The sequence below is a fragment of the Lotus japonicus genome, chromosome 3 (genome assembly GCF_012489685.1).
Source record: "Lotus japonicus ecotype B-129 chromosome 3, LjGifu_v1.2".
NCBI classification, from domain to species: domain Eukaryota; kingdom Viridiplantae; phylum Streptophyta; class Magnoliopsida; order Fabales; family Fabaceae; genus Lotus; species Lotus japonicus.
The window spans coordinates 2,055,660-2,074,925 of NC_080043.1; the positions used below are offsets into that span (position 1 = coordinate 2,055,660).

Below are 19,266 nucleotides of genomic sequence, written 5' to 3' on the forward strand. Positions count from 1 at the left end.
TGTTCAAATCCCCATTTGAACTTTCCTTTCTTTAGACATTCAGTGATAGGTGCAGTGATAGTGCTGAAATCTCTGATAAACCTCCTATAAAAAGTAGCCAAACCATGAAAACTGCGTACTTCAGTTACTGACTTTGGTGTGGGCCAATCCCGGATTGCACTCACCTTCTCTTCGTCAACATGAATCCCTTCTTCTCCAACAATAAAACCTAGGAAGAGTAATTTGTTGGTGCTAAATGTACACTTTTTCATATTAATGTATAACTGGTTCTCCTGTAAAACTTGCAACACCTGCTTCACATGCTCCAGGTGTTCTTTCTTGTTCTTACTATAAATCAGAATATCATCAAAGTAAACAACCACAAAAGAACCAATAAATGGACGCAGAACCTGATTCATCAACCTCATGAAGGTGCTGGGGGCATTTGATAACCCGAAAGGCATCACCAACCACTCATACAATCCATCCTTGCTCTTGAAAGCTGTCTTCCACTCATCTCCAGGCCTGATTCTGATCTGGTGATAGCCACTACGCAAGTCTATCTTTGAAAACACCTTAGAACCAGCTAATTCATCAAGCATATCTTCCAAACGGGGAATTGGGAATCGATACTTGATAGTTATCTTATTGATGGCTCTACTATCAACACACATTCGCCACTGACCTCCTTTCTTAGGGACAAGGAGGACTGGTACAGCACATGGGCTCATGCTCTCACGAATGAATCCTTTCTTCAGCAAGTCTTCAATCTGCTCCCTTAAGATTTCATTCTCTTTCGGGCTCATCCTGTAGTGAGGAAGATTTGGCAAGCTAGACCCCGGAATCAGATCAATGTGGTGCTGAATATCTCGCATCGGAGGCAACTCGTTGGGTAGCTCATTTGCAGTCAGCTCTTTAAAGTCCTCTAGAATCTCTAGGACCTCTTCTGGAATTATCGGTTCCTCTTTGACAACGCTCATCAATCCTTTAATTACCACTGGACAGAAGCATTTAGTTTCTTTTACATCCTCATCAAGCTCCTTTTCATTCTGTGTCATCACCAAGAAACTGGACTTCTTTTCTACTGGACCCTTGTCAAAGTGCAAAACAGGAGCCATAGCAATTTTGTGTGTTCCCCATGTAAACAACATCACATTATCCCTTCCTTTGTATGTAGTATCAGTATCATACATCCAAGGCCGCCCAAGTAAAATATGACAAACATCCATACTCAAAACGTCACACAATACCTCCTCTCTGTAGTGCTTCCCAATGGAAATAGGTACCTTGCAAGTCTGTGAAACTTTCACATGTGGCCCTTTACTCACCCACCCCAAGGTGTACGGTTTCTCATGAGGCTCTGTTGTCAGCTTCAAGTACTCTACCAGCTTTTGGGAAACCAAATTCTCAGTGCTGCCGTTGTCCACGATCAAGTTACACACCTTGTTCTTAACAGAACAGTGTGATCGAAACAAATTCTTCCTTTGACTTTCTTCTTTGGATGATAGCAGGATCCTCAAGAGCACAAAGTTTACTCTTTCCTCAGACTCCTCTTCAGCAAACTCAACCCCTTCATAGTCATTGTTCTCCTCTTCCTCCTCAGTCTCCTCATTCAGAATGGCGGCGGTTCTCCTAGAAGGACAAACATTGGATCGATGACCTTGCCCACCACAACGAAAACACTTATCAATTGCCGGTCTCGCATAAGGATTAGTTGGTTTCTGGTTGGGTGTCTTGCTCTGTTGCACACCGCTAGAACTGTTGGCTCCTTTGTTTCCTGAATTGGGATCCTTGGTTGTTGGGCTCTTTTCCTTATCGCATGCTGACTCGATGTTGTTTTGGGGAGAGTATCTTCGGAAAGATGGGAAATTTCGAGGGGACTTCTCTATCAATTCAGCCTTCAAAGCTAGACTGGATGCTTCAGCCACAGTCCACACAGTTTGCAAACCCATCTTCTCCTGCAAAGAACCCTTTAAGCCACTGATGTATCGAGCCACCTTCTGATTTTCAGATTCTCCCAGTTCGTTACGCTCAGAAAGACGTAAGAACTCAGTTGTATACTCCGTCACAGACTTCTTTCCTTGCTCACAATCGATATACATCTTATAAAGAATCTGCTCGTAATCTTCTGGTAGAAATCGCTCCATCATCAATTGTTTCATTCTTCGCCAAGTTCTGACTGGCCCTTTTCTCTGTCTCTGCCTCTGGATAACAAGCTTATCCCACCACACAGCAGCAGTACTCTTCAGCCTGATTGCCACCATCTTGACTTGCTTATTCTCGGGGACGCCCATGACGTCGAAAAATCTGTCAACATCAATCTGCCAGTCTAGAAACTCCTCCACTCCCATAGTTCCGTAGAACAATGGAATATCAGCTTTCACTCGGTAGTCCCGGTTATGATTCTGATTCCCTTGGTCAACTATTTCTTCTTCATCAGCTTCATCTCCTTCAGAACTTGAATTTTCCGTAATAATGGCATGACCGTTGTTGCCACCGTGCGGAACCCTACGCGGTACTCTTCCCCCGTCTCTTCGCTGGTTCATGTTGTTGATGCTGTCAGTTAAAGGCGTCATTAACGTCGCCATCTGTTGTGTCATCTGTTCTGTCATCTGTTGTGTCATAGCAGTTAGGGCCGCGGTAAGAGCCGCGGTAACATCCTTCAGGTCTGCTTTGGTCAATGGTTGATCTTCCATGGTTGATCAAGCAAAGAAAGGAGACAGGAGAAAGCCTGCTCTGATGCCACTTGATGCAGCGGAAGTCGTACTAGGATTGCAAGCGCAAATCCTAAGGAAAAGGTTTCTGTAATCCACCAGAAAGGAAATTAGCAAGCGCTAAAACCCTAGAAAATACACTGGAATCCACCAGAGAAGAAGAGAAAACTCTTAAATTTTATTATCAATCAAAACTGAATAGGCTATGCCTTACAATTGCTTAAATAGGAAAAGAAAGAAAATCCTAACCAAAAAGAAATAAGATCTTGAAAGATCCTAATTGAAAATAAAGATCCTAATTGAAATAAATAAGTTTCTAACAAAAAACAAATAATATCCTAAAAGATCTTAATTGAAAATTAAAGATCCTAATAAATAAAATCCTAATAAAATACTTAGATTTTGTTTTGCGGGCCCGAGACTGATTAGATGGGCTAAAATCCGATCGGGCTCATTCGACGAGCGACATCATCGTCGAAGCGCGCAGCCAGCCGCGCTACATCACATATTTCAAAAACAAATCAACTCCCGCCCATTTTTTCCGAGCTGAAGACGGGACGAGTGGGGTGTGTTAACCTATTACCATCCCTAACTGCTACAATGTTGTTCACCTTACTCTTTTTTATCAAAGGAGAATACAAACTAGATCAAGCCTGGCCCAATCCAAACAAAAAGGCCAATGAAAATAGGTTTGTTTACCTGACTTTTTTTATCAAAGAAGAATACAAACTAGTTAAACCTTGACCCAACCCAATTCAAAAGGCCGATGACAATAGGTTTGTTGACAGTTTTTTAGATAGTGAAAAGTATCTAGAAAGAAATTGAGAGAGCAGAGCATTGTTGAATGTAGTCGATCAATCAATTTGTTTTACTGATACTGACTTAGATAGCTAGCTAGCTAGTGATGCTCCAATCACAGTAACTAACCATGGACCAATATCACCGCAACAATTTATGTATTTTAAAGAAACTCGTAAAGGAGCTGAGGACCAAGTTTGGTTACGTTAAGTTGAAAATGGCCTTTGCAAAAGGATTACTCCTTTCAACTTCACTCAATTTAGTTCGATAAAAAAAAATTGAAATATCATAAAAAATTATTATGGTTATCATCGGGCATGAGACAATGTGTTAAGCATGATGTTGAGACATCAACAAATTGATCATTATGTGATAAAAAAAAATTTGTTATCTGATTTAAACATATTGATATTGCTAAACTCTCATAAATCAAAGTTCAAAATTCAAAGCTGAATGCAACAAAGCAATTTTTTAGAAATTCTAGCCCCAATTTATATTCAGCCAGGCAATTTATCCGGAAGTACCATTGTGTTCTCTCCTAAGTTCTAACTTCAATCCATATTCAGTCAAGTGTATGTAAGTTTAAAGTGTGTTTGGAAACACATTATGAAGCCTTCAAACTTGGGTCCATGTTTGCTTAAAGTATCTTTTGTTTGTTGAAAATCCTTTCACATTGAGTAAAACTTGTTTCCATGATGCATTTTCACAGAAGCTACAGCTTGTAGCTTATAAAATAACACAATTCTACACAGTTCAAACGCGTGACCAAGACACAATATAAGACAAGTGACAAAGCCACAATCATTTGTCCTCTTCATTACAAACTGAAAAATCTCATCTTGCCTGAATAGTACCCTAAATCTCATGTTGAATATACTTTGAGAATTGACTTCAATAAATCCTCATTCCACATAGGAGAAAGTAAGGCAATAGCAATAACACCATATCAATTACTCTACCTGCATATTTTCAGGAAAAGGTATTGAAGCACAGCAATGATAGTATCCCTTTTCATCAAATGAAAATCTCTGCGACAGATGAGCTTCACGAATAAGATACTCCCCCCAGTCCTCTGATCCATACTGCTTGAATATGCCCCGTGCATCAAAAGAGTCTACATTCCTTTTCTGCTTTGCCCTGAACACCAGAAGCTTAAATGAGCTATTAAAACTGAAAAATAATCTGAAGTTTTGAAAAGCAAGGGAGATTGTTAAGTTGCAAAACTGAGGAATACTAAACAACAGAAAAGAAAAAGGTAGCAGCACCTTTTCCTATGCCTTGAATTCATCACGGTGGCGTGAAACTGCAGCACAAAAAAAAAACTCGAGGATCACTGAAAGCTACCAAAATTACAAGCAAGAGGCACAGCAGGGGAAGAGTATGGCTTGATTCTGGTGGTAAGGTTCCCTAGCAGGACCTCGAAAAATACTACATTCCTTTTGTGCTTTTTTATTTCCCTTGGAAGTAGAAATCCCAAACTTTTATAATTTAAAAATTAAAACTGGAAAGAGGAAATTATCACTCAGCTGTAAATCATGCATAATAACATTCACAACAGGGGAATTTGTCCAGAAATATGTGAATGCTATCATGATTCGTGTCAACACATGGGTTGACACTACATTAACCTAAATCTCACATGTTCTGAGAGAACATAAGAACTAATAGAAAACCACAACAACAATGAAATGGCCTTTAACCAAAGTAATCCTATAGAATGTAGGTTATAACTTATAACTTATAACACTTTCTATTATTAGTATTTTCCTGAAAGAAGCATATGCGACAATGAATATGCGAAATTTAATATACCTTCAGTCTCTGGTTAGCATCATTCTCTAAGACAAGCCCAGCTTCAACATATGCATCAATTATGACTTCTAAGTGAGCTCAGAAAGAAACAATTTTTTTTAGCACAATGGAACGTATAATTAAAACTAGGTGCGACCAGAGATACATAATTGTTTGTAATTTCTAAAACATAAAAAATCCTAATACCAAAAGAAAACAACAAATAACTATTCATATTATGGATACGACAAGCACGAAAAAGACGACCCTCGCAACCAATTTCTTCCACAGGAGCATATAGAACACGGGCTTTAGCCATAGAACCTTTCATGCACTCCTGCAAGATGAAACATATGTTTCCCTTCTTAAAGACATTGAACATATTACATAAAGTCAAATACAGTGGTTGAAGGAAAAATAGAAGTTTCTATAGTATAGGAACTTATTAATCTGTAAATTGGAGCTCAATATGGACTCTTACCAGTCCTTTTAATCTTATGGAGACAGGCCGATTATCCAAGGCTTCAATGACTTTAGAGGAAATATTCTGCACAGTTACAAACATAAACAAACAAAGAATCTAATTCACATACTATATTATTATGTTGAATTTAGCAAGACTTGCCTGCAAGATCTCAGTAGCTGTCTTAACTCTATCTTTGTTCCAAAGCTTCAGCATCAGTACTGTAAGGTGAAATGTTTTAGGCTTGATGAATATAGATTTGTCAATTCCCAAGTCTGCAAAAGTGCAAAGTAAATCAGTGAAATTTCATATTGACGAAGATTGATCATAGAAGAAGGAAGATTAAAACAGAACAAATTATGTGAATTCTGAAGTAAAGGATAACCACTTATTTCTTGTGGAGTTTCTACATGACACAGTAAGATAGACAATATTAATAACTGATTACTAGGTAATATGAGCTGGTTTTGGAAATACAACCATAGCATTCATAAATGACTAACTAGAATTCATAGTTCAGGCTCCACAAAATGGAACATGATAGTGAATAGTAAAATGTAACAAAAGAAATATCAACACACATGCAAGAATACTAATGCTGCTGAGTTGATTGTACAGTGCAAATGCAGAAAATTTCGCAACCTCTTGATTCAATAAGCATCTAAATCATAAATAAATTGTTTTCATACCAGAAGGAGCAGATGACTTTGATGCTTTAGGTGCATAACTGACAAGTGGTATGTTAGTAAGATTAACTTTAACTGATTCACTGTCATCAGCGACTTTAAGCTCAACTGCAACATCAGCATTTTTCTTTGACAACTGGTCCGCTTCTTCGACAACAGTAGTGTCCTCATCCTCATTGGAGTCAGTATCAAGATTCTCATCTATGCAAGAATCACCATCTCCCAAAATAGAGTGTTGAAAATCAAATAGTTTATCGACTAACTCAGGATAGATGGCTAGTGGAAGGGACACGAAGTGTGAATAATCAAGATTTCGACTCCTAACAGCCTGTTATCAAACACAAGAAAATATGTGAACCTTAGTCACAATAAAGTAATATCTAGTCACCACCACTGACATAATACACTTGAAAGAAACAAAATGGAAAAAGGAGGTAAGTATAGCCATAGATATATTGAGATTGAGAGACTGCATGGACAGACAACTGACCTCATCAATTATTTCCTGTATCTTCTCTGAAGCTGAAGCCACACCATCAATTGAAATGCCTTCAACAGCTGCAAAAGACAATAATACCAAATCATTTGGATATTGATTTTCATTATTCACTATGAGAGTCATAATGATCTAGAGTAGGAGACTCCGCTCCAAAAAGCTACGCTGTTAAGAAGGAAGAACCTCTACTTTAAATTTCTTTCTGCAACTCATACCTAAGCAATAAAAACTCATGCTACTGATCACATGATTATGTTAAGGCCTTTTGATGGAGTCAGGATATTTTGTTATGTCGAGATAACAAACACAACTTGAATCAAAGACCCATAACACCATTATGAATTTCAACACACTCAGCATATTCTTTGAAGGTAAGAGAATTACATTTGTGTAAAATCACCTGAGACTTAAATATCACAATGTCAAAAAGCAATCAAAGTTGAAATAAAAACAAAGTATACAATAACTATTTTAAAGCTGACGGAAACAAGACAGTGGAAGAGGTAACCCAAAAACTTACTGACGAATTCCTCTTCTTTTGAAGAAGGAAATATTATCTTAACCTTCATCTCGTCTTCTATCCTTTTCTGTGTGTATCCCCTGAAACAGTATTAAGCATAAGTAACAAGCAAAAATCTTATTTACATATCAAAAGAACTATCTTCTACCCTATCTATCTCTTTGGTGATAACAATAATAATAAGATTTTGTATAATTGTATTCCACACGAAGTTGCCAATGTGAATCTCAAGTCTAAACTATTTACTACAATTCCTTCCTAATATGCATTACTGTTTTCCTTTTCAGTCTATTCACAATTCTCAATCATTTTTACCCATGAATACTCACCCTCCCTTTCATCTAGCTTTATCTACTTTCAGTTGGCTAGCAGATTTGTTATCAATGCCAAACAGATTAAAAACTAGTTTTTACCCTTTTCCTTTAATAAAACGAAATAGAGGAGCACCAACCTGCACAACAAAACAAAATGAAAACAGAGATGAAACCAATGAGCCAACTAGATGGTACAATCAAAACTTTTTGAAATAGCAACAGGTGATATCATTTCTTTCAACTGTAAATTAGCACACAAAAAAAAGGAAAGAAAATCACAGAATAACAATAAACAATAAAACCAATAAACAAACGGGCTTTTATGCAAGACTTCTTATGAAGTTTTTCAATCTTCTTTTTTTTCCTTTTCTTTTTATGAAGTTCAGCCATCTCACTATAGTAACCTTCAACGTTAATTGAACAACCAACATTTCAAGAGAGCAAAACATAAAGAAAAATGACCAAATAAAAGAGATATGGTGAATAATGATCACTAGCATGTAAAAGGACGAATGAACAAATATTTATTGACATCTTCATAAAAATATAAACTATCAATTCAAGAATATAAAAAGAAAAGGTGAAAAATCTTGCCTTCACAGATACTGAATGTTTTTCAGCGGAGAGAGATGAGTCTCGCATTTTGTTTTCAATATTCTCCTGCAGTGGACTAGAACTAGTAGCTGGTTCAGTAGTTTCACCCATAGTTGTAGATGTGTTACTACCCACTTCTTGAATTTGACCTCCATCTCCTGACTCAATTGTTGAATCCTTCATCAAGCTTTCTACAAAACCACATCACTAAACATGAATAACCCCTCAATTGTTGAAAAGTATTAGCAATACTAGAAGTTGATTTCCAATATATCCCCAGATAAAAAAGGACAAACCTTGAGAGGAACTGGCTTTAGTGGAAACTGGTCTCCAGATAGAAGTCATTAGTTTCTGTTCCTTGCCAAGGTCATCAATGCATATTCTCTTTTTTCTACCACTACCACCCATGATAAAATCACAGCTTAAACAATGATAATCGCTCTGTCTCTGTAGCAAAAATATAAAGAATCTGAACTGAGAAAGAAGTACAAAACTCTATAGAAACACCATCAAGTAGCTACCCAATTGAAATCACTAGTTATATTTCTCATTGTGTCAACTAATAATGTCACCAAGGAACATTAGATAATGAAAAACAGTGATTACTGATTACAAAAAATATGAAAAAATAAATTAAAATTAAGAGTATATAAGTTAAGATTAAGAAGAACCTGAAAACAATAGTGTGTAGGCCTTGATGCAACATATGTATTGGTAAATTTGAGAACCCAGTGTACTCTACAAAACAAAAACACATCAAATCAATCGTATCGTTGATGCAAGCTAAGCAATTGATTTGAAGGACAGCAGAATTGATTCGAGAAAACATTGAGAGTGATTTTCGTGAGGAATAAGGAAAAAGGTAGCTCGACAAACCTGGAGAGAAACCTGCTGCAACCTACCAGCATCGCATTTCCTTTGTACGATGAACAAATGAGTTACCAAGACCGTGAACGGTGGCAAAACTTTTTTTTTAGTTTATATTTTTTAGATTAATTTACTATAATAACCAAATGAAGGGTGTAACTTGATCATTTTTATAAGGGGTTGTCTAAATGACCCATGGTAATATTTGGGTTAAATAACCCATGATCTAGGTGGACCAATCACATTGAAAATCCACATATGAACCATTATTTGGTTCTTTGTCGGCTGTTTGTTCTGGGGTACAGTGGTGGATTCAATTGGAGATTTCGGTTGAGATGGTTCTGGGTGGGGGTTTGGGCGGTGATGATGGTTTTGGTGGGAGAGGAAGGAGGAGGAGGAAGATGAATGAGGCTTCTGGGTTTTGAAGATGAAGAAGATGGAAGAGTTTTAGAGATGAAGATATGAATTTCTAGGTTTTGAAATAATTATGAGGGAAGGAGGACTTAATTTGTTGGAATAAATTTTTGAGGGACTGAACTAGAAGTATAAAAATCCACATTGAACCATTATAGATAAAAAATAAAATTTTCAAAGACTAAAATCTTTATATTTTTTTAGGTACTATTTTATATTTATGTGTATAAGTTAAGGACCAAAAACTTATTTAACCCTAAATTAATTGATTAATAAAATATAAAATTTTTAATTAATTATCTTGTATGTGATTGGTCCACCTCGATCATGGGTTATTTAACCCAAATATTATCATGGGTCATTTAGACAACCCCTTTTATAAGAACCAATTCAAATTTCAAGATGCATTAATTACTTTTCGGCAACAATACCCTCATTTAATAGAGGTTTCTCTTTCTTTCCACTATGCAACTCATTAATGATAAATAGAAATTAAAAAAATAAGTTGGGGTAATTTTGGAAAGTTGAGATAAATTTTAACAAATTTAATACTACCAACCACTTTCTTAAGAGGCGTGAAATGTTAATTTGGTTCTTATAAATAGGAACGGAGGGAATATAAAATAAGACTTTATATTTATTAATTTTCAACTTATTTCAATTAGTTTGTCTGTCCCCGTGTGATAGCTCAAGTGGTAGGAGTTAGGGGACATATGAGTTGGGTAGGGGGAGATCCAGGAATCGATTTCTGATGGGTGCAATTTATCTTTCCGATGTACAAAAAAAAATTAGTTTGTCGAAATAATTAGTGAATAAACGTTTGTGCGAGTTTGTGAAGAATAACTTAAGAGGAGCTGATGACATATGGATTGGAGAGGAGAAAGTTTATGAATCAATCCGTGTAGAATTATATTTCTGATGTATAAAAAAAGGACACGTGTGCAACAAACACTTATTGTCAATGAATTATGTTGTTCTTATGTTCTTAGTTTCTACATTTTAGCTAAAATGTTTTATCTGTCAAGATGAGGGACAAGATGTTCTAGCATCTTTGTGCAACATATGTCCGTGTGCAGGTGTTGTGATTTTCTTTATAATGTTCCAGAAGGTTCTGGTTAGGCTGTGTGCGCCTCAAGTTTAGCTTCAGCGTATCTGAAGTGATTGTTTTGTTGTGAGAACAAATCTTCTGAGGAGAGATTTGTTGCCAATTTTATTTTGTGGAGAAAAAATGTTTGAGATCAAATCTTTGATAATAAGATTTGTCCATATTTAGTTTATGGGTTCTGTTTTCGTTCAAGCCCATTAAAGATCAAGACCTGCAGAAGAACAACTATTTAAGGTGTTTCAACCCTAGTTGATGGGTGTGCGTTGGGCACTAAATAATTGTGTTTTTAGGGTTGAGTTTGTGACTCCTTGTTCTGTTATTTGTACATCACTCACTGCCACCATTGACAATCATAAGGCATAGAGTTTATTTGTTTTAGTTGAGTTGTAATCTCTTCAATCTTATATCGTTATTGTAATGGTTCAATGACAGTGATTGAGAGAAAGTGAGAAGGACTCTCATACTTAGGGGGATGGACTAAATATAAAACATTGGGCAGTATTAGGTAGGAAGGCTTTGAACAAGGGGCTTGTTCATCTAAGATCGGGTGTACCAATATTACTAATAATGGATTTGCTTTTTCGGGTGGAAACCCCCCAGGTGTAGATGACGTTGCACCGAATTGGGTTACCAATTCTTTGTATTCTTCTTTATTGTTTTTTATTGTGTTAATCGTTGTGGTTTAATGGTAGTTATTAACAACCACAATTTGTGTCGGTTTAAAATAATGTAAAACGTGATTGTGATCGCTTGGAACCGCCACAAATTCCGCTTACATGAAACTTCCAATCAAGTTAAAATATTTTCTTTTAATCATTTTTGTACAATTTTAAGTGTCACCTCAACTAATGAGCTACTTTAACAACAAATGTTAAGATTTAGTTATAAACATGATGGAGGACATGCATTTTTGCTTAATTGAGAAAGAAAGCGGATTAAAATTACCAAAAAGAAATTAGGGAAATTAAAATCAAGTGATCATTAAATTAGAAAGACAAAATGCAGGTGAATTATGTGTGGTACCCGCATTTTTTTGGGTGAGATGCTCACATTAAGTGGTCTAGTAGATTGATGACATGTGGTAATTGAAATTACAATTCTCGAAGTTATAATTTTGGTGCAATAGTGCTCTCATTCACTAGGCAACTCTATTGTCCTTCGGTGACCTTTGTTGGCGTCCATCGCGACCTTGAAGCGGTTGCTGCGAATCTCGATCCTAGCATGGGGCATGAGCAACATAACTTCGATCAAGGAAGAGGTCTAATACCGATCGAATCAACGTCATTAATCTTAAAGTACATTATTGAAAAAATGCAATTACTAATGACTCATGTGTCAGCAAACACCTTCATCTAAACTAAAAAGCGCTGAAGATACAACAATCCATACCAAGAGCTATATCTGTCGCATGATTAAAGCATTGTAAAATGGAATCCTTGAGTGGAATGCTTTTTTGTATAGGAATCCTATGGTATAGATTTCGTTTTTCAATTATCTTACAAAGATGATTAAGACACTAACGAGTTGTTCTACTCCCTAAATCTTAGTGTGCTAGAAACGTTTCTTTCTCAGTTTTTCTTTTCTTGATAAGGACGATTAACTTTCTTCCACATCACTTAGCATCCAAAGTCATTGTACAAATATCTGAAAAGAAGGAAAAATCAAGGGAAAGAAACCATGAGGAAAAACAAGAACAGGAGCTGGTGGTGTCCCTAAGACAAGACATTGTCCACATTATGCATATTAATATCAAGTGAAGTGAAGAAAATGTCATTTGCTTGAGAATCTCTTTAGAATGAGTGGATAATAGGGTTTGGACAGAAACAGACATTTCGACCCCAGCAAGCGCGAGAAAAGGTGAGATGTTGACTAATGCAACCTTAACCAGAAAAGTTTTTGGAGTAATGATTCATTTAAATTTTATGTTCTCTTTCGTTTTATTTTCACACATTTTGCTTCCTGTTCCTCTCAGTAATTTCAGGCACATTGCAAATCATATCAACTACTCTTCTTATTTACTTAAGGTTGAGGTAAAAATGAAATGTGAACATCTCACTATTCAAGTTTTAGTGTGAAATTTGTTATTTCATAAATTGTGTCTAATTTGTTCGGTCTCACTAAAATCTCTTTTTTTTTATTCTCCCATGCGATAAATGAGAAATTAATATCTCATGGTTTTTTAAAATACCAATATATAGATCCCACCCGTCAATATTTTTACACATACAAAATCGTGAGATCGAACACAAAATCATATATCTAGGAAATCCGAACTCTTTCCGCTCAGACCAACACTTTATTGGCATCTCTCTAAAAATTTTCACATCGAATAATGGGTTCATATGGCACTTGTTTCATTCCTTTTAAAAAATAATTTTAGGGTTTAAGTTATATGTGTGGAAAAATTTCTATAAGAATCAACCTCAATAAATTGTAAATGTTTCTAATAAGATTATTTCACGATATCCTATTAACCAAATATAAACTTTGTGCAACTTTTTCATGTTAATTCAAAAGTATTAATGTAAGTTTATAATTGAGTCGTTCATAAATATTAGTAAAATTTTATTAGGGGCATAGTAAAGTAGGAGAAGAAAAATAGGACAAAATGAGACTGAAAATTTCATGAACATTATAATGAACGTAGCAAACACAAATGGAACACATTGTGTAGCTAGGGATGACAATGATAGAGTCTGAGTAGGGTACTATAGTACTCATTCTCATACTCATGTTTTTTAAAAATACATGTATCATGTTCAATATCTGCGTGGGTATCAACTTGAGTATCAGTCACTGTGCCCTTGGGTACCTATATGCGTACTCATGCCCACTTAAGAAAAAAAATTATGATTTTTTCAATAGAGAACCAAAATATAAATACTATTATAAAATTAAAAGTATTAATTAAAAATATAAAAAATCATCCCAATTTGTAACAAGTAAAATATTTGAATAAGTATAATTTGTCGAAAAAGAATAAGTGAGAAAATAAAGCATTCAATTTATAATTTTATATATGTTAATAAACTCCTAAAGTTATAAATTAGTAAATTATTAACTTAATTTAAAATTGAGTGAGAATAAATTAACAATCATATATTAAATATTAAGAGTTCACTTACTAAAATTTTGAAGTTAGAAAGTTATACACTTCAAGTTTATTGATATGTTACCATTAAGTGTGTAATATGTGTGTGCGGGTACGAGCGGGTTGGATACTATAGTACCCGCACCAACACTTAGAGCATCTCCAATGGAGTCCTTGTTTTGAGATCTTAAAATAAGATCCGGATCTTATTAGATCCCACCATTAGAGCTATCCTACATGGCATGAAATCTTAACAAAAACTAAGATCTGTGCCTTAGCTCAGGTACTCTCAAATCTGGGATCTTAAATAAAATAATACTCCCTCCGTTTTTTATCTTTTGAAGTTTTAGCACTTGTGATTTAACTCAAATCTTTTGAAGTTTTAGGAATTCAAAGTTCAATTAATTTTTTTTTCACATATACCCTTATTGGAAACCACACTAAATTTTGTGATTTTTTATATTTCAAAACTAAATTAAATCAGTATACCATTTACCTATGCTCTCATGTACAACTATCAATGCCATACCATTAAATAAGTATGCTTATCAAGTATCCACATGGACTATACTATCAATGTTATACAGATAATTGTGCTATATTTATAGTGTTGAAATTGTCACCTAAATTCATAAGGTTTTATTTAGGGTCATTTTTGTCTAAAAGAGAAAAATCTTTGTATACAATTACTTCTCCTTAATCTAAGAGCTAAAGACTAAAACTTCAAAAGATAAAAAACGAAGGGAGTATTTTTTCTATCTCCTTCAATACCATAACCAAAGTGAAAAATAAGGAGGGAAATAAATAATATAAATATATTAGGTATCGTGGGTCCAGTCAAAAGTAAAATAAGATCTCAACCATTAGAGTGAAATGTGCATGGAGACCTTAGAGCAACTCCAACGCAGGTTGCTTAACCTGGTTGGAGAAAATAAGCAACGTTGCTTATTTTTTTACTTCCATTGGAGCTTGATGACCTGTCGTTGCTAGTTGCCAAAAGCTAAGCAACGCTCCTTAACTTGCTGCTAGTTAAAAAAAACAGTTTCTCTCTCAACCAGCAACAGAATTCTCGTTAAAAGAAGAGGGAAGCAAAAATTATTGAAGAGGCAGAAGCAACAAACTCAGAAAACCCAGAAGAGGTCCCAAACAGAATTAAAAATTTCAGAAATTTATTCCAGAATAGAAGGGAGATGAGCACAAATTTAATAAATTTAAAATACAAATGGTTGAAAGTCCCAAACAGGAACAAACAAATTAAAAAAAATTACAAAAAATCTTTATCTGGGTGAAGGAAGACATGGAGGCACTGCACAGAGGCCATTGAAGCTGTGCATGTCACCGATTTGGCCATTGAAGCTGTGCATGACACTGATTTGGACCACTAAACCTCTGATTTTGCTACCTCTGGGTTGGGAATCTCCGACCCGTGTTCGGATCTGTTCTCCGAACCACCGATCTGGGTGAAACGAAGGTGAAGGCAAGGCATGTGAGTCTGAGAATCGGAAAGGGGCGTGAGTATCAGAAACCCTCTGATCTGAGTGAAGAAGAACGCGGTTTGGGTCTGAGGAAGGGAGAACCTTCGATTGAGACTGAGAGAGAGAAAGGGAAGAACGTGAGTATGAGAAAGCCTCTAATCTGAGTGAAGAGGGCGAAGGAAGGTTGAGGTTGAATGAAGACAGTGAATGGAGTTAAGAGGAACAGAGGAGCGTGTGAATGAGTAGTGATGATGGAGTGAAACGGCTGAGTGATTAGTGGATATTTAGGTTTTAGTTTTAATTGGGGATAAAAGAATGGACATTAACGATAATGGATTTTTTTGTGAAGGGCTGAATGGATCAATGGATTTTGGCCCAAATTAAGAAAAAAAATCAAATAAATCAGTTGATTTGTTATACTTTTATATTTGAATGTCTGATGCACCAAAAATTCAACTTTTTTAGCATGATTTAAAATCAGGTAATTTTTTTTATACATAAAATCAGGTTAATTGAAAGATTAGATAATATAATTGGAATATTATATTGTTATAAATATTTAAATTTTTTTAAATTTAAATCATGTTTAAGAGGAAATAAAAAATATAAATATGTGAGGTATAGTAGGGCTCAACTAAAAGTAAAAATAAGCAACTGTGACTGGAGCGAAATTTGCATGAGTTGCTTAAATCCTATGTGGCAGTTTAGCCCCACCAGAATGATGTTTAAGCAACCAAACTAGCAACCTTGCATTGGAGATGCTCTTAGACCATTTACAATGGTTTTCAACCTTCAACACCACTTTTCTTCTTCCCAACACTCCACATCATTTTCTCTCTCAAATTTCACACTCATTCAACTTTTACCCACTCCAATGGTTTTTCATTCAACACTCTACCCCACCACTTTTTTATTTCATATTTTTATTTAATTTTATATTTTTGTTTTTTATGATTACATAAAATTACAATTATCGATTTAAATTAAATTAAAAAAATAAACACTTAACAATTTAATTTTTTTTTTAAATATAGACAATAATTTATTTTATTTTCTTAACTTAAAATGCAAGACAACAAACTATGCACACAATAATTTATTTTATTTTCTTAACTTAAAATGCAAGACAACAAACTAAGCACACAACACACAAATGACGTAATTAGTACAATACAAATCATCTTCAATGAGGAAACATTCCAAACTTTGCCCAGATGTGCTTCACTAGATCTGCTTGCAGTTCGTGATGAACATTTGGATCACGCAACTCGGATCTAGCACGCACATGATTTGCAAAAGCGGGTAACACCTCGGTCGAGTATGGTTGCGGTGTACTAGATCCACTTTCCCCAGATTGCTCAAAATCGGTCCAACGTTGAGAATATAAATCTCGTTCATCCTCAACAATCATATTATGTAATATGATGCATTACCTCATAATGATACCCAAATCAGCTATGTCCCACAAGCGAGCTGGTTCACGGATGATTTTAAAACGAGCTTGAAGCACTCCAAATGCACGTTCGATGTCCTTCCGACATCCCTCCTGATATTTTGCAAATAACTTATCGGGTTCACTTTGAGGAAATCTAATCGATTTGACGAAAGCTGGATAAGAAGGGTAAATACCATCAGCTAGATAGTATGCCATATTATAGGGAAGTTGATTCACAAAGAAATTCACACTTGGAGTGGAGCCTTTCCCTGTTCCACGTCATCAAACACTGGTGACCGGTCTAGAACGTTTATATCGTTCAACGTTCCCGAACATCCAAAAAAGGCATGCCAGATCCATAGATCATGATATGCAACTGCTTTAAGAATAACTGTTGTGGTTCCCTTATCCCTTCTAGTAAATTGACCTTCTCATGCTTTAGGACAATTTTTCCACTCCCAGTGCATGCAATCAATACTCCCGATCATGCCTGGGAACCCCCACATTTCACCAACATGTAGTATTATTTGCAGGTCATCTTGGGTTGGTGCTCTCAGATACACTTTCTCATACAATCATGTGATTCCTTTACAGAATCTACGTAAACACTCCAATGTTGTAGTACCTCCTATTTTGATGTACTCATCGACCGCATCTGCTGCCACACTATATGCTAACATTCGCATTGTTGTGGTACATTTTGCTAAGGGTGATATACCTTATTTATTGGCTGCATCAAATCGCTGGGTGAAGTAGTTATCACTACTTGAAAGGTCCCCAACGATTCGAAGGAAAACATGTTTTTGCATCCGGTACCGACGACGAAACATTGCATCGTCATATGTAGGCTCATTGGCAAAGTAGTCGTCAATTAGCCTTTGGTTTGCCGCTACATGATCTCTACTGAGATATTTTCTACTACGAGGTGCACTATCTTCCAATATTTTGTTTCAACGCTCTCTAAATCGGTTGACTATATAAGTTTCTTCAATTTCACATTTTTGAATGTATGTTGCGATGTCAAAAAGATACTTTGATGGATCCATTTGTTGTGAAATTTGAAGTAGATTGGAAGAGATTTGAGATATTGGTACATCAATGGATCTATGAGTCCATATATATAATTACATTGAATGGTGGACACTGACGGATTCGAAATAAGTTATCAACTAGAGTTAATTATCGGATAAGGACTAGATTCAAATTGAGTGGTACATATTCAAACACAGTAACCCATAAAGCCAAACACTACAGACTTGACACCACTTGAAAATTATTAAAGCAAACACTACAGGCTTGACACCACTGACAAATTATTAAAGCAAACACTACAGACTTGACACCACTTGAAAATTATTAAAGCAAACAGTACAGACTTGACACCACTGACAAGTTTGACTGAATACAGACAAATACTCGATTGAAATTAATTTCCAAATAGCTCTTGGGACAACTGCTTCAATAACTATTTCTTACGGTCATCGAGATGCTCTTCGGAACTTAGCTTTAGATACAATTTCATTTTCTTAGTGTGAGTCTTGTCTTTCATCAATTGGTTAACCTCTTGTTGCATCAAGGTTATCTTGTCCAATCGGTCAAGCTCTTTCTCCTTGAATTGTTTGTATTCAACCCACTCTTTGTCCACCACCTCCAAGGCAAATTCTCTGCTTTTCTCGTTACCCTTTTTTTTAGCTGCCTCCCTACCCATTGGACGAGCAATTGATCCTATAGAGTTTGAGCCACATGCATCACTCTCGTGAGATCTCTTAGATCCACTACTTCTCGAGCCACCATTTTCTCCTACTTGACTATAAAAACGTGGTTGATCACGGAGAGCGTGTCATTCTGCCATCAAGGTAAATTGAACATTCTTCCCACTTGCGTATAATTCCTGCGCTTTTGCCAAAATATCATTCTCCGACCAACCGCTTCCTTGAGAACGCTTAGCGCCATCATAAGTGCCAATCAATTTACCGAGTATTTTGTTCATATAATTAAAACGGTTTCGGCATGCAACTCCATCGCGCGGAGGATCGAATGAGCAATGCTCATTACAATACTCAACAATTTGACCCCAATATGTTTCTCCTTTCTGGTTTCTCCCGACAACACTGCTTGTTCCATATTTAATCCACCCACTAATTAGCACCAAATTTTGTTCTGTGTTCCATGCTGGTGTCTGGGTTTTCTTGCTCTTAGGAGTTGAATCCTCTTGACTTGGAGTGACTTCATTAGCAGCTGTCATGCCACCAAGAGTTATTTGTGTTGAAAATTCGAGAAATTCAGGTGCACCAACACTCGGAAAATTTTCATTCACCATTGATATATAACCATTAAACGGGGGTGTTTGAGATGAATATCTCATCATAGATCCATGATGTGGATGAAAGTTTCGAACAAAGAATGACTGGTTGAAATTTGGTGCAAAAACAAAATTATGTATGTTTTGAGGACGTTGGTTGGAAAATTGATTTGGGTCTTGATAATTGTTGGGATTTTGATAGTTGGAAACTTAATTTGGATC

General features: G+C 35.8%; 1 protein-coding gene across 1 annotated transcript; it reads right to left on the reverse strand.

Annotated features, from left to right (window-relative positions):
• Nucleotides 1–4,164: 4,164 nt before the first annotated feature.
• On the reverse strand, nt 4,165–9,652 carry LOC130748536 (uncharacterized). Its single transcript, XM_057601764.1, has 14 exons — nt 9,232–9,652; nt 9,027–9,093; nt 8,652–8,802; nt 8,356–8,546; nt 7,861–7,898; nt 7,448–7,527; nt 6,922–6,989; nt 6,435–6,759; nt 5,915–6,020; nt 5,764–5,836; nt 5,529–5,619; nt 5,304–5,371; nt 4,757–4,794; nt 4,165–4,628 (listed from the first exon to the last, which is right to left on the reverse strand). Exons 1-14 carry the CDS (start codon nt 9,261–9,263, stop codon nt 4,442–4,444), a joined length of 1,515 nt encoding a protein of 504 aa, XP_057457747.1. The 5' UTR covers nt 9,264–9,652; the 3' UTR covers nt 4,165–4,441.
• Between the last annotated feature and the right edge of the window lie 9,614 nt (nt 9,653–19,266).

Excerpts from the sequence above, each read along its gene's own strand:
- LOC130748536 (XM_057601764.1), bottom strand. The coding sequence starts at position 9,263 with ATGCTGGTAGGTTGCAGCAGGTTTCTCTCCAG. Across the intron at positions 7,899-8,355 it reads AACATTCAGTATCTGTGAAG|GTTGGTGCTCCTCTATTTCG; the intron begins GCAAGATTTTTC and ends TTTGTTGTGCAG. Across the intron at positions 5,620-5,763 it reads CCATAAGATTAAAAGGACTG|GAGTGCATGAAAGGTTCTAT; the intron begins GTAAGAGTCCAT and ends TTCATCTTGCAG.